At 44.4% G+C, this 17576-nt stretch overlaps 1 protein-coding gene across 2 annotated transcripts in view; it reads right to left on the reverse strand.

The window, feature by feature from the left end:
- The window catches only part of RELL1 (RELT like 1), a 76286-nt gene extending 59055 nt beyond the window's left edge, over window positions 1–17231 (reverse strand). For both annotated transcript variants that reach the window (XM_018049363.1, XM_018049364.1), the window contains exon 1: window positions 16998–17231. In XM_018049363.1, the coding sequence (XP_017904852.1) occupies window positions 16998–17085 (88 nt within the window). In that variant the 5' untranslated portion in view covers window positions 17086–17231. The remainder of the gene's footprint in view (window positions 1–16997) is intronic.

Consider the following 17576-nt stretch of genomic DNA (forward strand, 5'->3'; position numbering starts at 1 on the left):
ACCAAATGGTCAACACCAAAATCAGACTGATTATATTCTTTGCAGCTGAAGATGGAGAAGCTCTATACAGTCAGCAAAAACAAGACCAGGAGCTGACTGTGGCTCAGATAATGATCTCCTTATTGCCAAATTCAGGTTTAAATTGAAAACAGTAGGGAAAGCCACTAGGCCATTCAGGTATGACCTAAATCAAATCCCTTATGATTATACAATGGAAAGGACAAATAGATTCAAGGGAAAAGCTCTGATAGAGTGCCTGAAGAACTATGGACAGAGGTTTGTAACACTGTACAGGAGGTGGTGATCAAAACCATCCCCAAGGAAAAGAAATGCAAAAAGGCAAAATGGTTGTCTGAAGAAGCCTTACAGATAACTAAGAAAAGAAGAGACGCAAAAGGCAAAGGTAAAAAGGAAAGACATACCCATCTGGATGCAGAGTTCCAAAGAACAGCAAGGAGAGAGAAGAAAGCTTTCCTAAGTGAACAATGCAAAGAAACAGAGGAAAATAATAGAATGGAAAACACTAGCGATCTCTTCAAGAAAAGTAGAGATACCAAGGGAATATTTCATGCAAAGATGGGCATAATAAATGACAGAACCAGTTTGGACCTAATAGAAGCAGAAGATATTAAGAAGAGGTGGCAAGTATACACACAGAAGAACTATACAAAAAAGATCTCAATGACCTAGATAATCACAATGATGTGATCACTTGCCTAGAGCCAGACATCTTGAAGTGCAAAGTCAAGTGGGCCTTAGGAAACATCACTACAAACAAAGCTAGCAGAGGTGATGGAATTTCAGCTTAACTATTCCAAATCCTAAAAGATGATGCTTTTTAAATGCTGCACTCAGTATGCCAGCAAATTTGGAAAACTCAGCAGTGGCCACAAGACTGGAAAAGGTCAGTTATCATTCCAATCCCAATGAAAGGCAATGCCAAAGAATGCTCAAACTACCACACAATTGCACTCATTTCACATACAAGCAAATGCTCAAAATTTTCCAAGCAAGGCTTCAACATTATGTGAACCAAGAACTTCCAGATGTTCAAGCTGGATTTAGAAAAGGAAGAGGAAGCAGAGAACAAATTGCCAATATCTGCTGGATCATAGAAAAAGCAAGAGCATTCCAGAAAAACATCTACTTCTGCTTCATTGACTATGCCTTTGACTGTGTGGATCACAACAAACTGTGGAAAATTCTTAAAGAGATGAAAATATAAGACCACCTTACCTGCCTCAAGAAATCTGTATTTCTATATACAGAGAAATCTGTATGAAATCTGTATGTGGTCAAGAAGAAAGAGTTAGAACCAGATATGGAACAATGGACTGGTTCCAAATTGGGAAAGGAGTCCATCAAGGCTGTATATTGTCACTCTGCTTATTTAACTTATATGTAGAATACATCATGTGAAATGCCAGACTGGATGAAACACAAGCTGGAATCAAGATTGCCCGGAGAAATATCAATAACCTCAGATGTGCAGATGACACCACCCTTATAGCAGAAAGCAAAGAGGAACTAAAGAGCCTCTTGATAAAGGTGAAAGAGGAGAGTGAAAAAGTTGACTTAAAACTCAACATTCAAAAAATTAAGATGATGGCATCTGGTCCCATCACTTCATGGCAAATAGATGGGGAAACAATGGAAACAGTGACAGACTTTATTTTCTTGGGCTCCAAAATCACTGCAGATGGTGACTGCAGCCATGAAATTAAAAGAGGCCTGCTCCTCGGAAGAAAAGCTATGACAAACCTAGACTGCATATTAAAAAGCAGAGACATTACTTGCCGACAAATGTGCACACAGTCAAAGCTATGGTTTTTCCAGTGGTCATGTATGGATATGAGAGCTGGACCAGAAAGACGGCTGAGTGCAAAAGAATTGATGCCTTTGAACTGTGGTGTTGAAGAAGACTCTTGAAAGTCCCTTGGACTGCAAGGGTATCAAACCAGTAAATCCTAAAGGAAATAAACCCTGAATATTCATTTCAAGGACTGATGCTGAAGCTAAAACTCCAATACTTTGGCCATGTGATGTGAACAGCCAACTCTTTGGAAAAGACCCTGATGCTGATAAAGATTGAAGGCAGGAGGAGAAGGGGACAACAGAGGATAAGATGGTTGGATGCCATCACTGACTCATTTAACATGAGTTTGAGCAAGCTCCAGAGATGATGAAAGACAGGGAAGCCTGGAATGCTGTGGTCCATGGGTCATAGAGAGTCGGACACGACTGAGCAACTGAACAACAACAAATTTAACCAGGCTAACCCACCACAAACTCAAGGCCTCCCAGGATCTCCTTCAGGTTCAACAATTTGCTATGATGACTCAGAGAACTTAGGAATGTGGTATACTTACGAGTACAACTTTATTATAAAGGATACAATGTAGAAGTGACCAAACGGAAGAGATCCATAGCACAAAGTACAGTGCAGGGGGTGGGGAGTGGGGGATGGGGTAGTGCAGACCCTCTATGCTTTCTCCAGACATACCACCCTCCCAGCACATCCACAGATTCACCAGTCCAGAAGCTCCTTTAGCCTCCTTACTTCAGAGCTTTTATCAAAGTTTCAAGAAATTTCATTACATAGGCATGATCATTTTGAAGTCACTGGCCTTTGGTGATTAACTCAATTGCCAAGACCTCACTTTCCCTGAGTTCAGGGGATGCAGCTAAGAGTTCCAACTCTCTGTAATCCTGAAGTTGGTCCCTCTGGCAACTGGCCTTCATTCTGAAGCTATCTAGGGCCCACCAAGAGTCATTCATTAGGGTGAACTCTGGTATGGTCTAAAGGGCTCATTGTGAATAATGAAAGACACTCTGATCACTCAGGAAATTCCAAGGGTTTTGGGAACGTGGGATAAAAGCCAAATATATAACCTTTATTATACCACAATGACTCCAGGTCAAGAATTTATTTACATATCAAGATGCAGCAATGAACAACATGGAAAAGACCAAATATTTTATCATATGGTTCAAGCAAAAGAATCCTCCTTCCCTCCTTGAAGACACCCCCCGCCTTCCTATCCCACATATCCAGGCACTAAGACACACTAACTCGCTGGTCTCTGTACCCCTATTTCCACAATAAATAGGCACCCGTGTACACTAAACTACTTTCAAGTGGCTTATCTTTCCTCCCCCGAATCTATCCAGTCACACTGTAAGAAATCAAGGGACTAAGACAATGGACCTGCAAGAAACAACGGAGAAAGAGAGCCCTTAGCCAAGCAGGATTTAATAAACTGACCCAAAGTTGATCTGAATGTTTTATTTAAAGACACTGCCCTAAACACTGATGGCCAACACTGCCTTCCTGACCTGGACCCGCCTGGAGAGAGGAGAAAACAATGAGAACTTCACCAACAATGGGGCAAAAACTGGAAGCACACAACAATCCTCTAAAAATAAGTGTTAAGCAATAAAGAATTTAGGAGTCAAGATGATTTGCATAGTTTTAGACGATTTACTCTAACTTAAGATAGACATAAATAGCTGGCTTTTACCATTAATGAACAATTTTTGGTCTTCATACCACCAAGACTATTACTGTTGTTCAGTCGCCCAGTCATGCCCAACCCTTTGCAACCGCATGGACTGCAGCATGCCAGGCCTCTCTGTTCCTCACCATCTCCCGAAGTTTGCCCAAGTTCATGCCCATTGGTTGGTGATCCACCCAGCTGTCTCACTCTCTGATGTCCTCTTATCCTTCTGCCCTCTATTTTTCCCAGCATCAGGGACTTTTTCAACAAGTCAGCTGTTCACATCAGATGACCTAAATACTGGAGTTTCAACTTCAGCATCAGTCCTTCCAACAAGTATTCAGGGTTGATTTCCCTTAAGATTGACTGATTTGACCCCCTTGCTGTCCAAAGCACTCTCAGGAGTCTTCTCCAGCACCATAGTTCGAAGGCATCAATCCTTGGTTCAAAGGCACCAAGACTATTCATTGCACTTATTTCATGATTTTAATTTCCCAGCAAACTTTGAGGATTTGTTTCTATCTATATATCAAATGCATTATATTAAACCTATACATTATATAGGTCATATTCATATTACTTACAAAGGACTAACAATATTCTTTTGACCTCCAAACTGCTTTGAGATATATTAAAAACACATATATTCATCCCCTCCCCTCCCTTCCCATTTCCCTGCCCACCCCCAACCCTCATCTTTCTCCAGATGAGGAAACAAAACAGCAGTCTCAGTGGCCTTGCTGAAATTACTAGGTCCATGTCTGGTACTCAGGTCTTATTCAGCTCAGCATCTGGGGCTTTTCCATCACACTGCAATGCCTGAGGGCCCCTTCTGGTCCCCTACCCTCCACTCCACCCCACCCTCAGCCCCTGACCATTTACACAATAAGCACCTAGTCTCAGGAGCCCCACAGCCTAGCATCATTCTCCTTTCTGCACTAACTTCTCCTGAGCTGCCATGCCCACACTCCCTTTTAAGGTTTGCTTAACATGCCAAGTTTTAGGCTCTCAAGGCTTCTCCACCCCTCCTATCAGAAGAAAAATCTTCTCTGAGATCCCATTTCGCTGGTAGGTCTCTGATGATCCCAAACACATCCTCCTTTATTCTGTACCGATTTGTATTCAGAGCTTATCTCCTCTGCCATTTCCATCTCAAATTGGTGCAGAACAGAAACCAAGATTGTTGTTCATTTCATGTACCTACACAGCACCTAACAGTATTTCAAAGAAGGTCCTCATTTTTAAATGAATTGCATGTTGTTTGTATGGAATATATATACATGTTTTACTTGCAAAGACTATTAAGACACTGACTTGACAATCATGCATAGGAAATGAGTCTTACCTTCTAAACCCAGCTTTCTTGGCTCTGAGTTTAAGCAATAGCCCATGCCTCTTTTTTTTTTTTTTTCCTATCTGTAGTGGTTCTGTATTTTGCTTCAGTAGAGGAGGAGTAGATTGGAAAGAACTGAGGAAGTTGCAGAAGCATTCAGGTCATACAAACATGCAAAGAAAAATGAAGGAATGCCAGTTCATCAGCCATCTGCCACTTTACCAATGCCAGGAAATTCCGGGCTGCTGTTTCTTATAATGTGAATAATTCACATGATTGTGTTGGAGACTTCCAGCTATGAAGAGCTGTTGGAATATTTGGAAATTAGTGTTTCCGAGTTATACTGTGAGACAGAAAGCCTAATGAATTCTTCCTGCTTCCACCCGTTACAAGAATCTCTGAGAACCACATTATGTTGGTTTATGCATGGGGGAGGAAGGCTTGGCATGTTACTGATACTGAAAAGAATTGTTGTTTGTTTTTAACCCGACCTACCATGTGACATTTTATATACAAGTTCTTTTTCCTTTCTTTCTTTTTCTGCTTATTTTTATTGAAGTATAATTGATGTACAGTGTTGTAATAGTTTCAGGTATACAACACAGTGACTAGACATGTATATGCATTATAAGAGGATCACCACAATAAATCTGGTTACCATATGCCACCATTTAAAGGTATTACCATATTATTAACTACATTCCCTATTATGTATAATATATCCCATGACTTATTTATTTTACAACTAGAAGTTTTTATCTCTTAATCCCCTTCATCTATTTCAGCCACCCCCCACCTCCCATCCCCAGGTTCTTCATAAACCTCCAACCTCTCTACTAAACTTATCTGGCCACTTGAGAAGGGCGTAACTGTCTAATCTGTGTCTTTTCAAGAAGCTGAAATTGATTTTTAAAAATATCTCCCTCATGCCAGAATTTTATAAAAGTCATTTCAAAATCAAATGACATGTAAACTGAATTAGTCCCTTGAAATATTTACTCTAAAAGTAAATAGACAATTTCTGAAGAATTCCTTGGATAATCGCCCATTTTCCACTAAGAACAAAATCTACATTCAATTAATAAGCCGCCTTAGTTTTCTCTTTAAGTAGATGGATCTACAATGAAAAAGTAAATGATAATAATAAACTTACATAAGACCTTCCTTTCCCCAGTAGTGCTGAGCATGGAGTACATGCAATTTCCCATAACAAAAAAGAACATTTGGGATCAATGAACATGTATATAGCTCTGGCTTCCCCTCATCTAGGGAAGCCCTCATAGCTCAGTCAGTAAAGAATCTGTCTGGAATGCAGGAGATCCAGGTTCAGTTTCTGGGTTAGGAAGATCCCCTGGAGAAGGAAATGGCAACCCACTCCATGGACAGAGGAGCCTAGCAGACTACAGTCCATGAGGTCTCAAGAGTTGGACACGACTTAGCAACTAAACCACCACCACCATCCTCACCTAGGACTTGAATGAGACATTTCCCTTCTCTTCGCCTTGGCTATCCCTCTGTATGTCTGTTTCCTCATCTCTACAAAACAGAGAATATAGCAACCTGCTCCTCATACCGGTTGCAAAAAATAAATCTGATCAAGCAGTCAAACACTTGTGTGCCTTTTATGCTCTGTTGTCTACTTAAGACAAAACACAGCGGAAACAACTGCCTATAATTCTGTGTCAAATAACATAGAATACTGACTTGGCAATCATGCATGGGAAATGAGCTTTCCCTTCAAAACATGTATTAATGGACTCAAGGTATATATTTGGGCTTCCCTTGTGGCTCAGCTGGTAAAGAATCGGCCTCCAAAGCCAGAGACCTGGGTTTGATCCCTGGGATGGGAAGATCCCCTGGAGAAGGGAAAGGCTACCAATTACAGTATTCTGACCTGGAGAATTCCATGGACTGTATAGTCCATGGGGTCCAGAGTCAGACACGACTGAGTGACTTTCACTTTCACTTCAAAATATGTATTCACAGACTCAAGGTATATATTCATAGAAGGAGATATTCATGGTAAGAATACATAGGAAAGCTTTCCTGGCAGTGTTATCCACAGTTTCAGCCTCAAGGAAGGAGAGGAAAACAGAATGACTAACCCAAGAAGAGGGGAGGGATTTCCAGGTTAAGATACTTGGGCAGCATCATCCAGGAAGGAGGTAGAAATGCAAATTCTCCAGTCCCTTTGGGGACCTACAGACACCAGGGGAGGGGGAGAGTGGCTATCTGTGTTGTGACCAGTCCTACAGTTCATTCTGATGCATGCTCAAGTTTGGGGATCAATGAGAAGACTTTGCTTGCCCTCACCCCTCGCTTCCATGACCACCTGTCCTCTTCATCTGGTTAATGCTGACACTTTCACAAGTATAGGTTCAAACTTCATTTCCTCCAGTACTCGCTCAGCCAGTACTCCACTCTCGTCCCGCCCCCAGCCCCAGGTCAGGCACTCTGGCCCTGTGCCACACTTCCCTTATTGAGGTAGTAATGACACTTTATCATGATGGCTTGTTTAACTGTCCTCCCTGATAACCTGTGCTGGCTCCATAAAGGCACAGACTGTGTCTGTTTCACTCTCATCCCTTCAACCTAGTGCCTCGCACACCAGTAAGGCAAGCATCTGCAGAATGAATAAGTAATTTAAAGAATTAACCTGCAGCACTTCCCTGGTGGTCCAGTGGCTGAGACTCCATGCTCCCAATGCAGGGGGATTTGGAGTTCAACCTCTGGTTGGGGAACTAGATCACACACACCTAGACTGAGAGTTCCCGTGAAGCAACTAAAGATCCCGCATGCCACACTAAGACCCAGTGCAGCCAAATAAATACATAAATATTTAATGAACCTGTGAGAAGTATACAGGAAAAGGTATAAAGTATTATAAAATTGACAATATGATATGAAATTAACAGATGCATTTAAAGGACCAGTTCGGTAAAGTAAACTTCATGCATGGATTTGGGTTTTGAAAATCTTTGCATTGAAAAATTTCACTAACACTTTCAAATATATCAATCTCCCACCATATTTGCCTGATAAGGCAGTACTTGCTCACTTTTGTATCATCATTCTTTTTCCTTCATGACCAGAGTCTTCATCTTAGACTTTTGGAGCAACATAGCCCATAAAACAGTACTGAGATCAAACGATGCTGGATGGGCCGGGGTAGCAGGCAGCATGCGTGCGGGGGTGGAACCTGTGGCCCTTAAGTCTCCTGCGTAGGCACCAGTGCCACCTGGGAAGCCCCAGTAGACAGCAGACGTGGGATCCGAACTCGTGTAGCTCTGCTCCGAAATCCAGGCTTTTACCCAATACAGGTGGCTCTGGTGGTAAACAATTTGCCTGCCAATGCAGGAGACATGAGACGCTGGTTTTATCCCTCAGTCAGGAAGATGCCAGGAGGAGGGCATGGTAACCCACCTCTAGTAAGTACTCTTGCCTGGAGGATCCCCAAGGACAGAGGAGCCCGGTGGGCTACACTTTATAAAGGTTGCAAATAATAGGACACGACTGAAGTGATTTAGCACGCACGCACGGAGCCCATAAAAACTGGCAAACAAAACTGTCTTTCCAATTTGGGGGGAGAAAGCGGAAACTTACAGCTAAGGTTTGTGGGTGACTTTGAAAAGCGTTAAGTCTTCACTTTATTATAAAGAAAAAGCCTCCGGCTGACTCAGAACACCTGGATTTCAGCTCGGACTTCCTTCCTTCCTCCATTCATTCAAAGGTTTTTAAGCCTCTGCTCTGTTCCAGGTCCTACACTTGGATCTGAGCCTTGGACGGTGACCAGCACACACACACACACACACACCACACACTCCCCTCCACCAGAACTAACTACATACACACCACACGCACACCACACTCCCTCACCAGAACTAATACACACACACACACACTCCCTCACCAGAACTAATACATACACACACACACACACACACACACTCCCTCACCAGAACTAATGTTCTGCTCCTCCACCACGGGCTATGGCCATTCTGACGCACATAGACTCCCGAACCTGAAGGTCCCCCGTCTCCAAAGGGAGGGTTTAATTAAGATAACCATGGCATCCCCTCTGACACTAACATGACGTGATTAAAACAGCACAATTACTCTCATAAGTCAGTTAGTCAAAGTCATGCTTTTCAGGGCCTGCTCACCCATCCCAAAGCCAGACAGCTGAAAAACCAGACCCTGGAGCATGAGGGCCCAGGGCAAGAGGAGAACTTCCCAGAAGCAGCAAAGTGGGGTCCATGCAGTGGAGAGGCAGCTTTAACGCAACGAGAAGAGTCCAAGACAGACTGCAGGATCTGCCTGAGACCTGGCCAAGCCAACTCGGTATCCTCATCTGCTAAACAAGGTTTGAGGAGATGATCAGCTCTAAGGCTGCAGGGCTGTAGCTCATTTGAGATATGCTCAGTATGAGACAGTAGGATGGCATCATCGAATCAATGGACATAAGTCTGAGCAAGCTCTGGGAGATGGTGAAGGACAGGGAAGCCCGGCAAGCTGCAGTCCGTGGGGTCACAAACAGTCAGACACAACTAAGCGACTGAACAACCACCAAGCCACTGACTCAGTCCCTACACTTCCTGAAGAAAGTGTCCTGCCCCACTGGTTCACACCGACAAGGCTGCACCCCCAACCCACCCCCAGCAGAATCCAATTCCAAGTCCATGTTGTCATCTGTGCTTCAGACCAACTGGCTATACAACCCCTCAGAGTGTGGTTTAAGTTACTAGAGTGGCTCAGTGAAACATTTGACTTAGCAGATCACCAGTTTATTATAAAAGGATATAACCCAGGAACAGACAGAAGGGAGAGATGCACAGGACGGGAAAAGAGTGGGGTTTCCACTCACTACACATTTCAGGCTCTCACCAACCCAGAAGCTCACCATCTTGTTATTCAAATTTTTAAAGCGCTTAATCTGCGATCTTCCCCCTGGCTCTTTCCCTTCTCAGAGGTGGCTGGACAAGGCTGAAAGTTTCAGCTCTATCCTCACCCTCTTTCAGGTGACTAGCCCATCCTGAGGCTATCCAGGGGCACCACCCTAAGTCATCACCAGATTAGTATTCACTCAAAGGGGGCTCCTCATGGAAAAAGACATCCTAATCATTTACGAAATGTCAAAGGTTTGAGGAACTCTGTGCCAAGAACTGAGGACAGAGACTAAATATATTTATTATACATATATTACATTTCCCTTGTGACTCAGATGATAAAGAATCTGCCTGCAATGCACGAGACCTGGGTTCGATCTTGGGTTGAGAAGATCCCCTGGAGAAGGAAATGGGAACCCAGTTCCCGGAATACTGGGAATGGGAACTCCAGTATTCTTGCCTGGAGAAGCCCATGGACAGGGGAAACTGGCAAGCTACAGTCCATGGAATCACAAAGAGTCTGACACAACTGAGAGACTAACACTTTCCTTTCTTTTCATACATATATTATATATCATATATTATTGTTTATGTTATATATACTTCTAATTATATTCTACTTCAACATAACATTCACCACTGGACAATGAGAAGATGAACAATGAGCAGTTATACTCAGGATCATCAAAAAGGATGTCACTCAGACAATTACAGCAATCCTAGGGGAAGACTGTCAGAAACAAGACCCACGGCTAGACAAACATCAGCTGGTGAATCTTTCAAAATTCTTCCAAAAGCAACTGCCATGTTTCACCCTTATCAAGATGAACAGCTTCCTCCTTTTTTCTTTCCCTTCTACCGTGCCTAATTTTGGTAGCTAATGGCTCAGCCTTGCACATCCCCTGCACCCCGAGAGAGCTCTCTGCCAAGTTCACTGGTCCCTACTCCTCCTCCCCTGGGGCACTGGCTCTGCCCACCTTGCCTCCTCAGCTCCCGCCCAGGACACCCCAGACTCAGCAGCTGGGCTCTGAGCAAGATGAGCAGAGGGATAACAGAGGACTGGAAAGGAAAATTCTGGAGCAGGTAGCAACTTTCATCCCATCTCTGTGACAGGTAGTCTTTGGTTAAGGACATAGAAATATACTTTTTTAGCACCTGCTGCATGTCAAATACTGAGCCATGCACTCTTGGTTTTATCTCATGTAGTCATCATAACAATCCCAGTGAAGCAACTCTGCCATATCTTCTCCACAACACAGATGAGGGAAGTGGTTCAAAGGTTTTTTACTCTCTGTACAACAGGCATTTTCTCTGTGGTTGGAATGCAGTTATACACAGGGATGTGCACACAAAATGCGATGGAGGAGGGAGATGGGAAGAGCTGGCAGCTGTTTGAGATGAAAAAGGCAAGAAGGCAGGAAGCTTGGGGCACTGCAGAGTGGGGTAGAAAAACCCTGAGTTCAAGAAGTTTGGCACAAGGATCTTCAGGGTGAGATGACTGGGCACAGGAACTCAGTTTGCCTGGGGTATCCAGCACCCTCTATCATCCCTCCCTCCTCAAAGAGGCCCTTGGGAGGATTCAGGTTTTTTCCTCCCTTACAAAGAAAGCTGTGCCAGTAACTGGCAGAGGAACACAGAGTTTCCATTATAATGTGCATCCTATTATGTCCCATTCCTAAACCCACCTAAAATACTCTAATGCCCAGCTTTACCCAAGTTATCTTTACTTTATTAGATTCCATGCTAAAATACCCAAGCAGTGCTTCTTTTCACAAAGTGCCACGCATCGGAGGAGTTCTTTTTCTCCGTAAGGTATTTTACTATTTTGAGCAGTTTTACATTTGACTGCCCACAAACAAGAAACAGATGAATTGCGGAAGAGGAAATGCAGGACCATAATCCCTTACCTGAAAACCTGGAGGTCAGGTGTGCCTGGGGATTCAGGCTGTAATCCTCGAAAGGTAACACGTGCATTTAGCACGCATCTTGTAACACTTAGAAATCAAATTCACTAACATCACTGCAGCCAAAACTCAGCAATATTCCAACTAAGTGAGATAAATAGACACTGTAGAATCCCACACTGGTTCAGGTTAGGTATTACCCACCAAGAAGGTATGCAAAAAACCTCAAAAATCTTTCTGTTTTCAGATTTTGGAATTGTCCATACAGAATTACAGACATGCAATCAGTTCAAACACTAGAAAAAAATAGTCAACCTACCTGTAATCAAAGACATACCAATTTAAACAACCAAGGTTCCAATTTTTGCCTCCTGTGTGTTAGTTGATCAGCCATGTTCAACTCTTTGTGACCCCACAGACTGTAGCCGCCCGGCCCCTCCAGGCAAGAATAGTGGAGTGGATTGCCATTCCCTTCTCCAGAGGATCTTCCTCACCCAGGGATAGAACCCTGGTTTCCCACATTGCAGGCAGATTCTTTACCGTTTGAGCTACAGGGAAGTCCTACAGAAATTTCTGCCTTATAAGTTAGCAAATATGTTTTGCAGAGAAAATACCAACAATGTCAAAAGTGAGTCCTTTGACCAATGCTGTGAGAATGTAAAATGGGACACCCTTTAGTCACTAAGGTTGGCGTCCCCAGTGGCCTCAAACATAAATACCTTTGACCCCCAACAGTGCCTTTTCAGGAACCCATTTTCTCTGGAAGTCACTGATATCTAGACAAAGGTTTATGCATAGGTATTCACCTAAACAATGAGCTTTAAAATTCACTTAAAAATAATTAGCAAAAACTAAAATCTAAAATGGAAGCACAGCGAGGTAAAATATAGAGAATCCATATATTGGAATATTATGCAGCCACTTTTTGAGTGTATAGAGAAATGGAGAAACCTTTAAGTATAACATTAGGTAAAAAACACAGGGTAAGCAAGTATATTTGCATTAAGATCTCCTCCAGATGGAAAATACATATAGAAGACCAGGCTGACCCGGGTAAGTGCCTTGGGGTAATGAGATCAAAGGTGATTCTCTCCCTTCTTCTCCAAACTTTAAATCTTTGGGGGAATTCTCCAAAAATATCACGAGCACTGTGTTTTAGCTGAGGGAAAAGAGGAAAAAAAAGGTCAGGCAGCGGCAGCAAACTCGTGAATCTGAGGTGTCACTCCAGACTTTCATACGTTTACAAGGAGCCTATGATTCCAAGCCATCACCACCTCCAGAATGAAAACACGTGTGGTCTACATTTACTAGACAATTTGACTGACATTGTAAGCCTCGTCAAAGGGGCACTGTGGGTAAGAAATACAGGGGAAAAAAGATACACAGGATAAAAGCTATATACCACTTTGCCATTTGCCAATACCTTTCAGAGACAATAGCTCATTTGCTCCTCACTAGCGGACACGACTGAAGTGACTTAGCAGCAGCAGCAGCAGCAGCCAGTAAGGCAGACAAGATAGGGGTTGGCACATACCCATTTTACAAGCAAGAAAATAGAGGCAGAGAGAATCACATCCTAGAAAGGGCAGGCACACTTTAAGCACAGGGTTAGGACTTAGAGGTTGGCACTCTTTCCACTCTAGCATGTCTTCACACTATTAATGACTCTTTATAAATATCTCTGGGGCTTCGCAGGTGGTGCAGTGGTAAAGAATTTGCCTGCCAGTGCAGGACACATAGGAGAATCAGGTTCGATCCCTGGGTTGGGAAGATCCTCCAGAGAAGGAAATGGCAACCCACTCCACTATTCTTGCCTGGAAAATTCAATGGACAATGGGGCCTGACAGGCTACAGGTCATGGAGTCACAGAAGAGTTGAACACAACCCAGGGACTAAAAAACAACAACAATATGTAAAAGAAAAACCTATTCCTCTAAATATCTTAGAATGAAAAGAAATTCCTCACTATAGGGCAAAACAAAATGATCTGGCAATAAAAGGCCTCAGAATTGAACAAGGTCAATTGAGTGAGTCAAGGTCAAAATCCAACATACATACTCAAATGACTTGTTCAAGTTAACTTCTCAGGATTCAATTTCTTCATCTATACATGGAGGAATAAAATTATACAGCTAACAGGATGCTGTAAGAATTAAATGGTCTTAGTACTTAGACCAGAACCTGCCACAAAAACAGGTAAAATAAATACTGCATTCCTTCCTCCAAAAAAGAGTACAGTGCCTACAGGGTACTAACTGCAAATTCCAATTTTAGTCCTGTTAGCCACACCAGATTCACTAATCTCTCTGCTTTCAGCAGCCCACCAAATCTTTAGAATTATTGAAGTAACTACCCTACAATTCTCAGAAACCACTCAGCATAATAGTTTTAACCAATGACAATTTCAATCATTTTTTATCAATTTTTAAATAACTTCTCTTCTGTCCCAATATGTAATTGAATTTCAACATCAGAGACAAACAATTCTTTAAAAAGTAACAACAAAACTTTTTCCTCCATCACCTGAGTCTTTGATCTCTCTTGTTCAAACTCAACTACTCAAACTCCCAAATAGCAATGGTTGTTTAATTTACTTTGGGGGGATAAGTGGGGAAGATGGGAAATGGCAAGCACATCTCTAATTTTTCATTTCCTCTTTCAATACAATGTGGGCTCGGAAGCCCAAGCCCCAAAGGGTTGCTTTCTCAAAACATCCTGCCCACTGACTACGAATAACACAGATGCACAGCCAAGCAGCTACCTGGCCAAAGGACAACCTAGAATTTAATAAAGCTTATCATGAGCATCTAAATGAGGAGTCAGGAGACTGGATGGAAGCCCACAGAGCCCCAGGAGAGAGCACCTCTCATTCACCAGTCCCTGGTCCTTTTCAGTCCACTCTTTACTCAAAGGCTATGTCCACTGTCTGCAGAGAAACTAACTCCTAAGTAACCAGAGAACTTAAAGACATAAATAAGCCAAGTGTGGAAAACCATCCATTCTGGTGCAGTGGTAAACAGTTTCAAATGCTGCTACTAAGACAGAAGCTTAAAGAGGTTCTACTAGGCAGGAAGTCAAAGAGACATTGCCACTACCCATTGTGCACTTAACTGTCCTTATTTTCTCTGCTTCCCAAAGTCTGACAACCCCACACTTAACAATACTATGATGTCCTAAACTCCCTATCCTGAAGCCCAGCAAGACACCAAAGTTGATTTCTCTGAGGAGCAGTGAGGTATAGGGGAAAGAGAATGAACTTTGGAATCAAGCAGGCTGGGTTATCAAAGATAAAGATACATGTAGACACACACACACACACACCCCTCCTAGTGGTTCTGCCTCTCTGACTGAATGCTGAATGATACACTAGATATGGGATCTTGGACTAGTTGTTTAACCTCTCTGGGCCTCAGATGCTGCACTGGAAATAAGAACTTCATAGAATTATGAGAAATAACTATAAAAATGAATATAAAGTGCCCAGCTCAAAGCTTGACACATAACAATTACTCAACATTTCTCCTAACTTTCTCCCTACTTCCCTAAACTAAGCCTACAAAAGTTAACACCATCTTAGATTCCATGGGCACCAGATGTTAGCTGCTCAGGGCGTCTTTTCTCCATGAAACAGGTCTCAAGTCACACTGGCACACCTGTACTCTGTACTGTTTCCTTTTAGATACCTCTTCTAAAGTGTTATACTGTGTAATTAAGAGCTTTCATCATCACATTGCAGTCTGGAAAGCTGGTGCTGCTCAAAGATCCATCAAAATACATACTCACACTATGGAAGGATTTCTCTCGCTATGACCGATTACATGCATCATATGCTGAATTTTTAACAACTCCCCTCCCAGGTTAAGCTCTTCAAATTCTGGAGCAACTGATTCTAAGCCCTGTAAGTACCATTTACAACCTGAGGTCCAATTTAAAGCTGATGATGCCCCTATCTGGGCTTCCCTGGTGGCTCAGACGGTAAAGAATCCACCTGCAGTGCATGAGGCCTGGGTTCGATCCCTGGATCTGAGAAGATCCCCTGGAGAAGGGAATGGCTATCCACTTCAGTATTCTTGCCTGGAAAATTCCATGGACAGAGGAGCCTGGCGGGCTACAGTCCATGAGGTTCCAAAGAGTCAGATACAACTGAGAGACTAACATTTTCACTTTCATGCCCCTACCTGTCTCAGTAATGGTATGCAAGGTGAAATCCAAAATCTCTTATCCAATAATACATGTCACCAGTGGCCATTTCCTTAGGGTGGTTGGCTGAAGGAAATATGGATCTGCTAATAAAGACTCAAGAGATATACTATTCTGTTCCCTTCCTAACATATTCTGGTTTCTATGAAAGAGTGAAGACCAGGTAGATAAGCCAGTTTAAAAGCTGCAAGCAAGCAGAGTCTTCTCAGGAGAGAAGAGCAGTATATGTGTTTTTAGGGAGGAGATAGTCATGGTTGGAAAGCTTCCAGGTACTTGCTTATTATTTGGACCTGAAGAGGAGCTGCTCAAGCTTGGAAGGGTTTGCTGACGTAAGATTCCAGGCTGTAGTAACCCCAACTGGCCAAGAAGGTATACATTTATTATTTTAACTACTGCTGTGAGGTGGCAATTAAGAGGGGACAAGCGGCAAGGAATCCCCAGCGTCTATAGTTATAAAAACAAGAGTGTGAAAAAGGACTTCCGTGAAAGTTACACCTCGTCTTAGATTTCAATTAAAAACTCCTGTTCCATGTTCATCACTAGAGGTAGTATTTAATCATCTCTGCTGATGGCTTCCTGCTCTGACCACAGAAGGTTCCTCTTGTGGTGACAGGAATCAACTCAAAGAAGGAAAGGTAAGTTTACAAACTCGCCTTCCCTTTTTCCAAAACTGATGCTAAAATAAAACTTGGAAAGAAAGTGGGACTCCTCAAGCCTTTAATATTTAAAAAAATTTTTAAAGGGGGGGGCGGGGAGGAAGCCGGCGACGACAGCGCACCCGGTCGCCGGTGTCACAATCTTCCGCTCGCGGGCCCTCTGAGGACAAGGGGAGGAAAGGGGTCCGCAGGGCTCCGGGTCGCTCTAGCCAGGCGGAAGCGCTCCCCAGGAAGGCAAGGGCCGCCCGGGTCCCTACACGCCAGACCGCTCAGAGGTGGGGGCGGGGGGACTGGTAACAGGTTCTCTCAGCAGCAGAGAGAAGGCGGGAGCCGAGCCGGCGGGAAGGGCCGGGAGCCATCGCCACGCGCCGCGCCCGACCCGGGCCACCCCTCGGACAGCCAGATGCTCAGCGCCAGGATCCCGCGGCTGCGCCAAGACCAGGGGAGCTGGGGGCTCAGCGGGGCGGCAGTCCGGATCCCTCGCGCTCTCCTGCGCGCCCCAGCCGCGACAGGGCACTCACCCGAGGGGACTAGCGGCGAACTCACGGCGCCTCCCACGAAGACAGCAGCGGCGAGCACGGCGGACCCCGGGAGTCCCCGCGGAGCCATCGCTCAGTCCCTTCGCCCTCCTGCCCCGGGGCGCCACGTCCCGGGCTCCGGCAGTGAGTGCAGCTCTGGGGCCCGCGGGCGGACTGGGTTAGTCTTAGCAGGGTTCAGCCCCCGCGCTGCGCAGCCCGCCCGCCAAGGATCCTCCCTCAGGCCCCACCCACCTCAGCCCAGCCCCGCCCCGCCTCTCCCAGCCTAGCCCCAGGCTCCGCCAGCACCAGCAGGAGGCACATCCAGTGACCCCGCCCCCGAACCCGCCTACCTCGGCCTGGTCCATCCTCTCCCCTTCGCCTCCGCTTCCTCTTCGAGTAGGTCCGCAGCTCCGGCTGCCCGGATTAGTCCATGGCCCCGCCCACAGAGCCAGCCCCACCCTCCTGTCCGTGTTCGCGCTCTCCCTTTCCCAGAACCGCTGAGCTGCTGCCCAGTTAGCGTTGGAGCCTGGGGCCGAGGTAGGGTCGCCGGGGCTTGTCCTCCCGGACGCCTGGACTAGACGG

This window comes from Capra hircus, chromosome 6 (genome assembly GCF_001704415.2).
Source record: "Capra hircus breed San Clemente chromosome 6, ASM170441v1, whole genome shotgun sequence".
Classification (NCBI taxonomy): domain Eukaryota; kingdom Metazoa; phylum Chordata; class Mammalia; order Artiodactyla; family Bovidae; genus Capra; species Capra hircus.